Below are 11,600 nucleotides of genomic sequence, written 5' to 3'. Positions count from 1 at the left end.
CAACTCCGAAAATAAAAACCGCATGCGCATTATTTACAACATTATCTCTATCCTTTGTATAGAATATTCAAACTATGCCTGCCCATTACGTTAAATCAAATCTTCCAAAGTTAATCACAACCAATTTTATAATCAATAACCAAGAGAAAAGAAAATTAACAACAAATACTCTACATGTGTTTTCTACGTTTAGTTCTATTGTAGAAATGTCATCAAATGCAAATCAATGGATAGTCTTTCGTGGATCCTAAATTAATTTTTGAAGCATTTATCAATAATTGATTAGGAAAAATTGTATAGAGTTACACTCTGAGGAGTATATGGAGAAATGTTAAAACTTCAATCAAGATCTCCCACTCATACCCTTTAAAGAGGAATAGCATGCCTGCTCTTGGTTCCCAGATTCTCTTTGGCAATAAGTCTTTTGAGTCAAAGGGTAGTCCAGTTCTGAAGTGAATTGACTAATGTGCTTTTAATTTAGAGCAATTTACAATAGAAGCTGGCATAAGTCCACCAATGTTATTTCCGCTAAGATGAAACTTTTCTAAATTTGGCCATTGGTTACCAATATTCGAAGGAAGATTGCCTGTAAGGTGATTGAATCCCAATGAAACCACGCTCATCGTTGAGAGGTTGAAGATCCCAACCGGTATTGAGCCATTTAACTCATTGAATATTAAATAAAGTGCCTCCAGTTTGTGAAGGTTGGACATCTCTTTTGGTATTACACCTATAAAATAATGCACATGGAAGTGGCAAGTGTAAATTCTTAAAGAACCAAGACATGAGAGATTTAAGATGTTATGGAACATGATTTTGGAAATATCACTGCTTAAATGTAAGCTGGTACCTGTTAAGAAGTTGTGCGCAAATTCAATCGATGTAAGCTCGGCCAAATTCTCAATTTCTCTGGGTATAGAGCCTGTGATTTGGTTTCTTTCTATCCCAAATTCCTTGAGGTTCCTAAGATTGCCGATCTCTCGTGGAATGACCCCTGCCAATTTCAAAGATTTATTTGTAATATGAAAGCATGCCCACAAATAAGTGATAAAAAAAAAAAAAGACACCGACTACCGAACTGTAAAAGAAATATTCTACTGACAGTTTGTGAAAAATGATAAATTGGAAGTATGTATACGCCGTCATGCGTATGCCTCTCAAGTTGTGAACATTGAGATAAACTTGATGGGATTTGACCATGTATCTGGTTGAAAGATAGAGCAATCTTTCTGAGATTTGGAAGATGGCGGCAAAGATCAACAGGAAGAGTTCCAGATAAGTTGTTACAAGTGAATCCAACTTTTTCCATGGTTGAGATGTTGAAGATGGACAAGGGTATGGAACCAGTGAGCTGATTGATTTCAAGATTCAGAAACTTCAAGCTCTGGAGGTTCCCAATCTGTTCAGGAATCTTCCCTCTCAGGGAATTTCCCCTAAAATCCAGATGTTTGAGTTTTGACAGGTTAGAGATTGAAGAAGGAATTAGGCCAGTAAAATCGTTGTCGTACAAAGCCAAGACTTGAAGTTCTGGAAAGTGACCAAACCACATTGGAATGGCCCCAGTGAAGTTGTTGGAGCTTAAACTGATGAACTTGAGGCGGCGTAAGCCTGACAACTCATGGGGCAGATTGCCATGGAAGTAGTTGCTTCCCATGTCAAGAGAAACAAGAAAAGAGAGGTTCCCCACTTCTGGAGGAACGGTGCCTGCAAGTCCCATGCTTGAAATATTCAAAGCCGTCATGAATTTCTGGACGTCCTAGTCAAGGAAAAGTTAGGAGTAAGTATAGTATAAATTTCTTAAATTGTTATTTGTTTAAGATTAAATTAGTTGGGAATTGGGATTAGACGTGTAAATGACCTTAATCAACCTCGACACTGTAGTACTCAAATTTGTTATCTATCGTGTCAAATTTAAATAAGCTTTTATCCCTTAACTATTCATTTTATACGGTTTTAATCCCTTAACTATAAATTGCTGTATATAAGCCCTTGATCCAAAAAAAAAAAAAAAATTCAGTTTAAGTACTTCTTCAATTTTGAGTGTTAAATGTAAAGAAATGAGGGGCAAAACCAATCAAACAGAGAAATCAACCCACGATTTGATTAAAAACCAACTATATACATATATATATATATATATATATATATATATATATTAAATCAACTAATAATATGGGGTTTAATGTTTCTTCATCTTCTTTCATCTTGCATCCTCTCTAGTCATAAATCTTTTAGGCTGTTTTCGTGGATCGATTTTTTTTACTTGGTCGGTATTGCCTCAAATTCCATCATCTCAAACAGCCAAGAAGCTATGACATATCTAACATTCTTCATCAATTTCCCCATGCGAGCCAATTCCTGTTAGGTGTTTATGTGGCATTAATTTTTTCTTTACCTTTTTCCAACGCATGTGTTCGTATTTTGGTTCCTAATGTCGATATAATTGTGTCTCTTTAACTCAAACTTAATTAGGATATTTCCGGAATGTGTGGCCTGTGAGCTGTGACATTGACAAATGTAAATGAAACAATATATATTTGTACACAAACTTGTACTAGTCTAACCGAAGAATTTCTGAACGTACTTAATTATCATCAGTTTTCTCGCCTTTGATGATGATCTATTCTGCAAGTTTCTGTTAATAATTCTAATCTAATAAATTTCAACATTGTGACATATCAGCAACTTTTCTTTAGAGTGTAAAGACCGTTCCGTATTAGACCGCTTGATATTTAGAACTTTTCTTCCATAACCTTTTCCTAAATCAGTATGTACGAGGCAAATTCTATCGTTTAAGATTGCCTTTCGATTGATTGAGGTATTTGGCGAAAGATTTAAAATCCTCTCAAATTTTTTTAGTTGTTTACATTATTTAAGAGATACTTGAATTTGTAAACTTTCAATTATTTTAGTATTTAAATATTTTTTTAATAGCTGATGTATTACAACATACCCAAATATCTCTTAATTAAGCAATTTAAATAATGAGAGCAATTTAGATGGATTTCAAATTCGTCGTCAAATTTCTTAACCCAAACAAGGGTTCATTTCAATTGGCTTCTGTAGTAGAGGAACCAAATTTTCTTTTCCTCTCAACATCGCTAGCAACAGGACTTCATGGGACTTTCACACTCACACAAGTGTGAATGCTTGAAATTTTAAGTTTTGAAACAGTCTTCACTTTTTAGGGGTGGGTATATCTAAAATTTAGAAATAAAGTCAGAATGAAATTGAGAGATTGGTTTATATTATAACACTATTAAGTGCTTTTTTTTTCTTGGTTTTCCAACTCCGAAAATAAAAACCGCATGCGCATTATTTACAACATTATCTCTATCCTTTGTATAGAATATTCAAACTATGCCTGCCCATTACGTTAAATCAAATCTTCCAAAGTTAATCACAACCAATTTTATAATCAATAACCAAGAGAAAAGAAAATTAACAACAAATACTCTACATGTGTTTTCTACGTTTAGTTCTATTGTAGAAATGTCATCAAATGCAAATCAATGGATAGTCTTTCGTGGATCCTAAATTAATTTTTGAAGCATTTATCAATAATTGATTAGGAAAAATTGTATAGAGTTACACTCTGAGGAGTATATGGAGAAATGTTAAAACTTCAATCAAGATCTCCCACTCATACCCTTTAAAGAGGAATAGCATGCCTGCTCTTGGTTCCCAGATTCTCTTTGGCAATAAGTCTTTTGAGTCAAAGGGTAGTCCAGTTCTGAAGTGAATTGACTAATGTGCTTTTAATTTAGAGCAATTTACAATAGAAGCTGGCATAAGTCCACCAATGTTATTTCCGCTAAGATGAAACTTTTCTAAATTTGGCCATTGGTTACCAATATTCGAAGGAAGATTGCCTGTAAGGTGATTGAATCCCAATGAAACCACGCTCATCGTTGAGAGGTTGAAGATCCCAACCGGTATTGAGCCATTTAACTCATTGAATATTAAATAAAGTGCCTCCAGTTTGTGAAGGTTGGACATCTCTTTTGGTATTACACCTATAAAATAATGCACATGGAAGTGGCAAGTGTAAATTCTTAAAGAACCAAGACATGAGAGATTTAAGATGTTATGGAACATGATTTTGGAAATATCACTGCTTAAATGTAAGCTGGTACCTGTTAAGAAGTTGTGCGCAAATTCAATCGATGTAAGCTCGGCCAAATTCTCAATTTCTCTGGGTATAGAGCCTGTGATTTGGTTTCTTTCTATCCCAAATTCCTTGAGGTTCCTAAGATTGCCGATCTCTCGTGGAATGACCCCTGCCAATTTCAAAGATTTATTTGTAATATGAAAGCATGCCCACAAATAAGTGATAAAAAAAAAAAAGACACCGACTACCGAACTGTAAAAGAAATATTCTACTGACAGTTTGTGAAAAATGATAAATTGGAAGTATGTATACGCCGTCATGCGTATGCCTCTCAAGTTGTGAACATTGAGATAAACTTGATGGGATTTGACCATGTATCTGGTTGAAAGATAGAGCAATCTTTCTGAGATTTGGAAGATGGCGGCAAAGATCAACAGGAAGAGTTCCAGATAAGTTGTTACAAGTGAATCCAACTTTTTCCATGGTTGAGATGTTGAAGATGGACAAGGGTATGGAACCAGTGAGCTGATTGATTTCAAGATTCAGAAACTTCAAGCTCTGGAGGTTCCCAATCTGTTCAGGAATCTTCCCTCTCAGGGAATTTCCCCTAAAATCCAGATGTTTGAGTTTTGACAGGTTAGAGATTGAAGAAGGAATTAGGCCAGTAAAATCGTTGTCGTACAAAGCCAAGACTTGAAGTTCTGGAAAGTGACCAAACCACATTGGAATGGCCCCAGTGAAGTTGTTGGAGCTTAAACTGATGAACTTGAGGCGGCGTAAGCCTGACAACTCATGGGGCCGATTGCCATGGAAGTAGTTGCTTCCCAATGTCAAGAGAAACAAGAAAAGAGAGGTTCCCCACTTCTGGAGGAACGGTGCCTGCAAGTCCCATGCTTGAAATATTCAAAGCCATCACTCTCTGGTGCCGAGAGCCGCACTCGACTCCTATCCAGTCACGAACAGAAGAGGTTGCAGCAGCATTTGAAGACCAGTTCTTTGACAAGAATTGGTGAGGATCTGAAGTGATGTGGGCTTTGAGGGCTAAAAGAGCTGATCGATCGGTTGTAACATCTGTTCTTATTATGGCTGTGGAAGTGACAATAATGAAACAGCATTGCATCAGAACAAGTGCAAGAGGGTAGCAGTAGAAAAGGCTCTCCATACCGACTTTGACGAATTTGGAACAGCTAAAAATTTGGGTCTTAATTCCTAAGACCTCAGCCTTAACTAGTAAACTACTAAATTGAGGCTTCTTCAACCTTGCCAACTTTTGCTTCTAAGGTTAGGAATGATGATAGTTTGTGGAAGGATTGCAGGTTGATTGTGAGCAAATGAACACTTGGTTGCAGGGCACTTAGACCTTTATCATGTAAATTTCGGTCATTAGTATGTGGTTTCTACTTAAATTCTCTCTTACCAATTTCCTGAAAAATAGATAGATTGTCATCGTCAAGTCAATGCAAAGTTAATTGATGCAAAGATTGGCCATTTTATTCAAAAGCTGTAGATTGGTTAGCGCATAGACGCCAGTTTGGAGTATAAAAAGGATTTCTATCTATCTTTTTTTTAAATTTTTTTTTCAAATTTAAACTTACAAGGAGTGTAGGTGCTAGTTTGGAGTATATTTAGAGATGAAAAAAAATGATTGAAAAATATGTTTGCAGAAATGTAAAAAAATTTTTGGAAAAAAATTACTTTCCAAACAAGGTAGGTCCAACTTTACGAGGCAGCAATTTTTTGGCGATGGGAATGATTCATACATATTGAATGATTCTCTCTAGTTTTTGGTCAATTCCCGAGTCTGCTTCCAATTATTATGGGAAGATGACTGAAGTCAAGAGGGACCGCCATAGTATAGTACCCTGGGTCGTTGGAAGTTGGAGGATAGTCGTTGACTCAGTAAACCAAATTAAATTAGTCGGTACAAAAATTCAAGCCCAAGAATCAAAAAGGTGTATTGCACAAATTTACAGGCAATTTGCGTAAATTCATGAAAAGTTGCTAGTATACTTCTTTTTGTCTTTCATATTAAGTTCAAAATTCACGATTAGGGGATCGAGAATTAACATAATTCATAGAGCCAGAGACATTTGTTTTATTCACAAGAATTAACATATTTCTCTTAGTTTGGCATCTTAAAATTGATACATATTATGGTTTTTCATTCTGCATGCCGACATAACCAACTAACCAGGAAACTTGTGAATAAATATTTCAGCTGAAATGTCATCAAAAGTAAATCAATGGATAATTTTTCGTGGCTTCTAGATTAAATTTTGAAGCATTTATCGCTAATGAATTAGGAAAAACTGTATAGAGTTAAACTCTGAGGAATGTTTGGAGAAATGTTACAACTTCAATGGAGATTCCACACCCCCCTCCCCTCCAAAAAAAATGTTACAACTCATATGAGGCTTCTGTGTAATGATGAATCATGTACCCTTGAACGAGAAACAGCATGCTTGCTCTTGGTTCCCTGGGGTTCTCTTTGGCAAAAAGTGTTCTGAATCAAAGGGTATTCCAGTTTCGAAGTGAATTGAGTAATGTGCTTTTACTAATGTCGTTAGTGTTGCTCATTGGATGTTGAGTCCCTCTGTTTTTGCACACAGCAATCTCTAAGGCCAACGATTAACAACACCGTGCCGTAGAAAATGGCTTCTTAGAAAATGGTGTGTTAAATCACGGGAGGTTAATAGTAAATTAGCTTGAACTAAACATTGTGGAATTTTCAGATTTTTTGTAGGACAATGATGATATTGTTCGTTTTAATTGATTTTGAAGTTTTGCATTGTGAAGGCAATTTTGCTATCTAAGCCTCCTTATCAACGTGGCATCTATTTACACGTTCGAGATCGTGGATAAGAAGCATTCCCGCTGTCGTTTTCCAAGGAAAAGTTCACTATAACGCCAAGAATTTCGTGTAAGAATATTTAGATAAGCTCAGGTGATTTTGTTAAACACATTTTATTCCTTTGTTTTTCTTGTTAGGTCTAATCCTAGAAAATCGACTAACAAGACCAATAGGATTCTTGACAACGTAATAAAAACAATAACAAACTGACAGGTCGTCAGCCTGTGCAATAATAATAATAAAAATAGAACCTAACTACCACTAAAAGCAGTCAATAATTAATCCTAGGTACTGGAGCAGGGACTCTAGGTGTGCAATGGGTTACTTGATTCACCCTGTTCCCGAAGAGTTTGCTTAACCCGATATACCAGACCGATATACCAGAATTAATTAATTGACAAAAATTACTAAATAGTAGACAGTGGCAAGTAGGGTCGTCTCCTCAGGGACTGGAGATATCTGTCTCTTTCAAAGTCCAATTGATAAAGGGGAATTTCACCGGAATGCAACTAGAGACAATTAAACAATTTAACTAAAAATGAATAAATAACTAGCGCAAATATAGCAGAAATTTAATCAGGAATAAATAAATTCTAGCCAAGGATACAACGACTTAGGCACAGTCCATTTATCCAATCATTGATGCAAGAGAGGTTCACTTAACGTATTAATAGGCTAGTTATAGTCTAACGACCAATTTTTCCTTAAATTATAGATGACCAAGGTACGACCATTAATCACCTCTAACCAGAAAAGTACTCCTAGGTACGACCGTAGGAATTAATTTTCCAATTGCATTAATAACTAGAAAAACCTAACCCTAACCAATAACACGCTACGAGAGTTATTTAAATTAGATTGCACGTTCCCCTAAGGTGTAAACACACCAGTTGCCACTAACATTAATCAATCAAACAATTACGGATTTAATTGACTAAATTGGCACGAGATTAATAAATCACATTGAACATCGGGCCCTTGACATCCAATTAATAAAATAATCCCATGAAAATTAAATCAGACAAGATGCAAATATTAATAGATAAAGGAACACGTGAAAACTAGTTAGATCTCACAGATTTTCGGGACTGAGCCGTTGAGTTGACCCTTGACTAGATGAAAGACTTAGCCACGCCGCATAATTAAATCACCACTCGAGTTAATAAATTGCGAAGGCATTGTTTTGTACTAAAAAGTAAGGAATGAAGGATGTTTTCCCCGTTGGGGAATATTGTCGAACACCTGGCGTGTGTCAGAGGCCAGTCCAAGGAAAAGAAAGGAAAACTAAAAACTGAACTAAAGCAAAAGAACTAAAAGCTGGCCGTCCGTCTTCGTACGTTAGCTCCCCATTTAAAGCCAAAGGAAAGATATCCAGTGGTCCCCACCAATTGGCCAAAAGCTGCCCCATTTCTTCTTAGTTCCCTTAGGCTTTGTACGTTGCTTTTTTTTTTCTTTAAAACCAAAGGACCAAAGCCCTTTTCCTTTCCTCCGTGGTCCCCACCGAAGTCAAAGGCCCAAGCCTTCAAGTTCTCTAAGTCTCCGGTTGTAAACCTCTTGGCCAACAAGGATAAAGGGATGGGAGTCCAGTTCTTTTCAGCACTGTGGCCCTGGCCTGTGACTCGCTTGAAGACTCAATTTTCTCCAGAAAATCCCTCATGTTTGGTAGTTTTCTGTTCTATCCCTGAAATAAAGGCCACAAACCAAATATAAGTAGATATGTGCAATTAACACAATATTTATCAGGGATGAAAGGGGAAATTAATAATAAAATTACTAACAAATTATACCCTATCAATTCCCCCCACACCTAAACCATGCTTGCCCTCAAGCATAAGAAAAGTGGGCAGACCCCAAAAGTTGATAGTGGTCATCACTCTAATCTACCACATTGCCAAGAGATTCAAGAGAAAACCATATATCGGGCACTAGTAGTTAAAATCCGAGGAACATCCCCCCAGTTAGCCTCTACCGCAAACTCCTTCAATTTCCAAATTAACTAGTCTAAGGAAAAGGAATGACACGCAGCATTTATCAGCTAATGGTCCAAATATTCACACAAGTCCCCATATTGAGTCCATAAACCAGCAAGCTTCCCTATTGTGTATTCTCTCTTCTTTTTTTTTTTTTAAAGCACATAATAATATTTGACACACGAAGACTTAGTCTCTAGCCGCCGAAGCCTTTTGACGCGAACTCCAACATTTTTAGATGAAGGAGCCCGGTTACTCAGCTCCTACCGCTATACAACCACGTACTCATATAAAGTACCACCTTTTGACGCGAGAATCGACACTTTTAGGTGCAGATTCCCGGTTACTCGGTAGTAGCCAATAGAGGAGTACAGTCAAGCTTATTCACAGCTAATCAAAGTAGAAACGCAAAATAACAGCACTAACAACTAAACATAGGGGCAGCTCGCCTCATTATTGCCAAACATGGAGAACTGGAGTCAATATTGGACCAGTTCACATTAAAATGCCAACAGTCATTCCCAATGCCTAGAAAAGTTAACACAGAAATCAAAAGAACCAAGCAGTCCGATATTCACCAAGGAGACATCTCGAATCCAACCACACTAACCCGATACATTATGTTTAAAAAGAACTCGGCAAAAGTAGAACTCGAGTCAATAAACCAAAATTTTTTTGTTTTTTTTTTTAATAGTCACATAGGATTAAAACTAAGAATTAAAACTAGAATTAATAGTCACAGAGAAAGAAAAATAAACAACTAGAATTAAAACTAAAAACTAATAAAACTAGAAACTATTAAAAACTAAAAACCACTAAAACTACTAAAAACTAAGAACTAAAACTGAAAACTAAAAATTACTAAGAACTAAAAACTACTAAAAACGGAAAACACTAGCACCACTTTAGATCCCCCCCCACACCTATAGGACACATTGTCCTCAATGTGACAAAGAAAAACCAAAAGTGAAACAAAACTGAGAGAGGAATCAACTGAACTTCCCTGAAATCGAGTCAAAGTGGGGGACAAGGTGAGGTCGGGGGTGAAAAACCCGAGTGCCGCATGAATGCTTCCAAATTCTGTGCCAAGGCAGCCACATTGTTGTCGATGTTGACCATCCAGGCCTCCAAATTCGAACAGAATTTCTAGGGGAATGAGACTGAGAAGTTCTAGGGGTCCTGGACCTAGAAGATGATTTCGGCCTCGCCATGGTTGGGCACAATCAACTTAATCAACAGAAGTTCCAACAGGTATAGACACCAGCGAAACCCACTAGCAAAAGAATCTCAGCAAAAACAACGCAAACAACTCCCAGTAGTAACCCCAACAATAACAAACAAAAAGGCCAAGGGGTAGCAAATCGCGCAAGTGAGTGAAGAAAACAAACACAGATAGAGCTAACTCAAGCACAATCCCAAAAGAAGCCTCAGTGATATCACAAGCATGTGAAACAGAATAGCGCCCAGCAATGCACAACTATTCAACCAATTTCCACAAGTAATGTCAAGTTTAAAGTTTCCCACAAATCGAACAAACAATCACAGCATTGCAGCATACTCGAAATCTCAATAAACGGCTCCAGTTGGCCAAGAAAAGTCGCAACTCAAAATCAGCAATTTGAAAGATAACAAAATAATCATTGAGCCAACCAAATAGAAATACCCAATTGAAGTCCAATTATCCCACCAGTACCACTGGTGGAGTAGACTATGGAAGAGAACACACTGCCAACACCAACTAGAGCTAAACCAGATGGCTCCAATCACAACTGAAAAATCTGGGAGTAAGAGTGAAATACCTCCTCCGCCAATACCGTGGCAGTCGGCGGAGAGGGTAGAGCTACGGACAGCAAGAGGAAAATGAGAGCTCGCACTAGGATGAGGGACTTGGCTAGCAGCAACTCGCGGCGCACAAATGGAGGTCGGCAGCGGCGCGCTGGCGTAGTGGGCCGCGCGCACGCGGAGCTTGCTACGGCAGGGGAAAGGAGGGCGAGCTCACGCGAGGTGGAGGTCTGCGGCTGCGGTGGCGCTTGGAGTGGAGGTGCAGCGGTGCCGGTGGTGGAGCAGAGAGAGAGAGAGAGAGAGCAGGGGGGCTGGTGGCGGCGCGCTGGCTGCCAGCTTCGGGCGGCCGCGATGTGCGCGAGGTGGACTGCGGAGGTTGTGGGTGAGATGGGCGGCAGTGGCGTTTGGATTTCAGACAACAGAGAGGGCGCAGGGGAGAAGGAGAGGGGGCGGCGCACGGGCGGCGGACAAGTGGGCAGGGAAGTGGTGGCTGCGTGCGGCTGCTGGCGGCTGGCTGGCAGCAGTGGCCTGCTGTGGCTGGGCCTTTTGCTGACGGGCGAGCGGCGTGTGCAGGAGAGCTCGGCGTCAGCTGTGGGCTGCTGGCGGCGAAGCAGATCTGGCGGCGGACAGCAGTGGAGAGAGAGCTGGTGGGTCGACGGCGGACAAGAGGGGCGTCGGGCTCGCCGGCAAGGCGGACGGCGTCGCGCGGCGAGCTGGGTGGCAGCAATGGCGGCGCGCGGCGTTACTTCGAGCGAGATGGAGCGAGATGGCAGCGGCTGCTGCTTCGGGCGACGCAGAGGAAAGAAAGAAAGAAAGAAAGAAAGAAGAAGAAAGAAAGAAAAGAAAAAAAAGGAAAAGAAAGAAAAGGATCTTCTTTTTTTTTCTT

At 39.0% G+C, this 11,600-nt stretch overlaps 1 protein-coding gene and 1 long non-coding RNA gene across 3 annotated transcripts; both read right to left on the bottom strand.

Annotated features, from left to right (window-relative positions):
- Positions 1–217: 217 nt before the first annotated feature.
- On the bottom strand, positions 218–1,741 carry LOC140012818 (uncharacterized). Its single transcript, XM_072061139.1, has 3 exons — positions 1,103–1,741; positions 851–994; positions 218–730 (listed from the first exon to the last, which is right to left on the bottom strand). Exons 1-2 carry the CDS (start codon positions 1,739–1,741, stop codon positions 941–943), a joined length of 693 nt encoding a protein of 230 aa, XP_071917240.1. The 3' UTR covers positions 218–730; positions 851–940.
- A 1,762-nt stretch (positions 1,742–3,503) lies between these two features.
- On the bottom strand, positions 3,504–5,525 carry LOC113703211 (uncharacterized). 2 transcript variants are annotated; one of them, XR_003451381.2, is made up of 3 exons: positions 4,388–5,516; positions 4,137–4,280; positions 3,504–4,016 (listed from the first exon to the last, which is right to left on the bottom strand). It is a non-coding gene; the product is annotated as an uncharacterized lncRNA (long non-coding RNA). The 2 variants fall into 2 exon arrangements; XR_011819817.1 differs by having other exon boundaries at positions 4,137–5,525.
- Between the last annotated feature and the right edge of the window lie 6,075 nt (positions 5,526–11,600).

Source organism: Coffea arabica, chromosome 8e (genome assembly GCF_036785885.1).
Source record: "Coffea arabica cultivar ET-39 chromosome 8e, Coffea Arabica ET-39 HiFi, whole genome shotgun sequence".
In the NCBI taxonomy this organism is placed as follows: domain Eukaryota; kingdom Viridiplantae; phylum Streptophyta; class Magnoliopsida; order Gentianales; family Rubiaceae; genus Coffea; species Coffea arabica.
Note: the sequence above shows the minus strand (reverse complement) of the source record. Positions and strands in the feature narration are given on the sequence as shown.

What these genes read in the sequence shown, in the direction of transcription:
- LOC140012818 (XM_072061139.1), bottom strand. Translation starts at nt 1,741, where the DNA reads ATGACGGCTTTGAATATTTCAAGCATGGGACTTGCAGGCACCGTTCCT. An exon ending in TTTATCATTTTTCACAAACT is followed by an intron (nt 995 to 1,102) that starts GTCAGTAGAATA and finishes TGAAATTGGCAG; the next exon opens with GGGTCATTCCACGAGAGATC.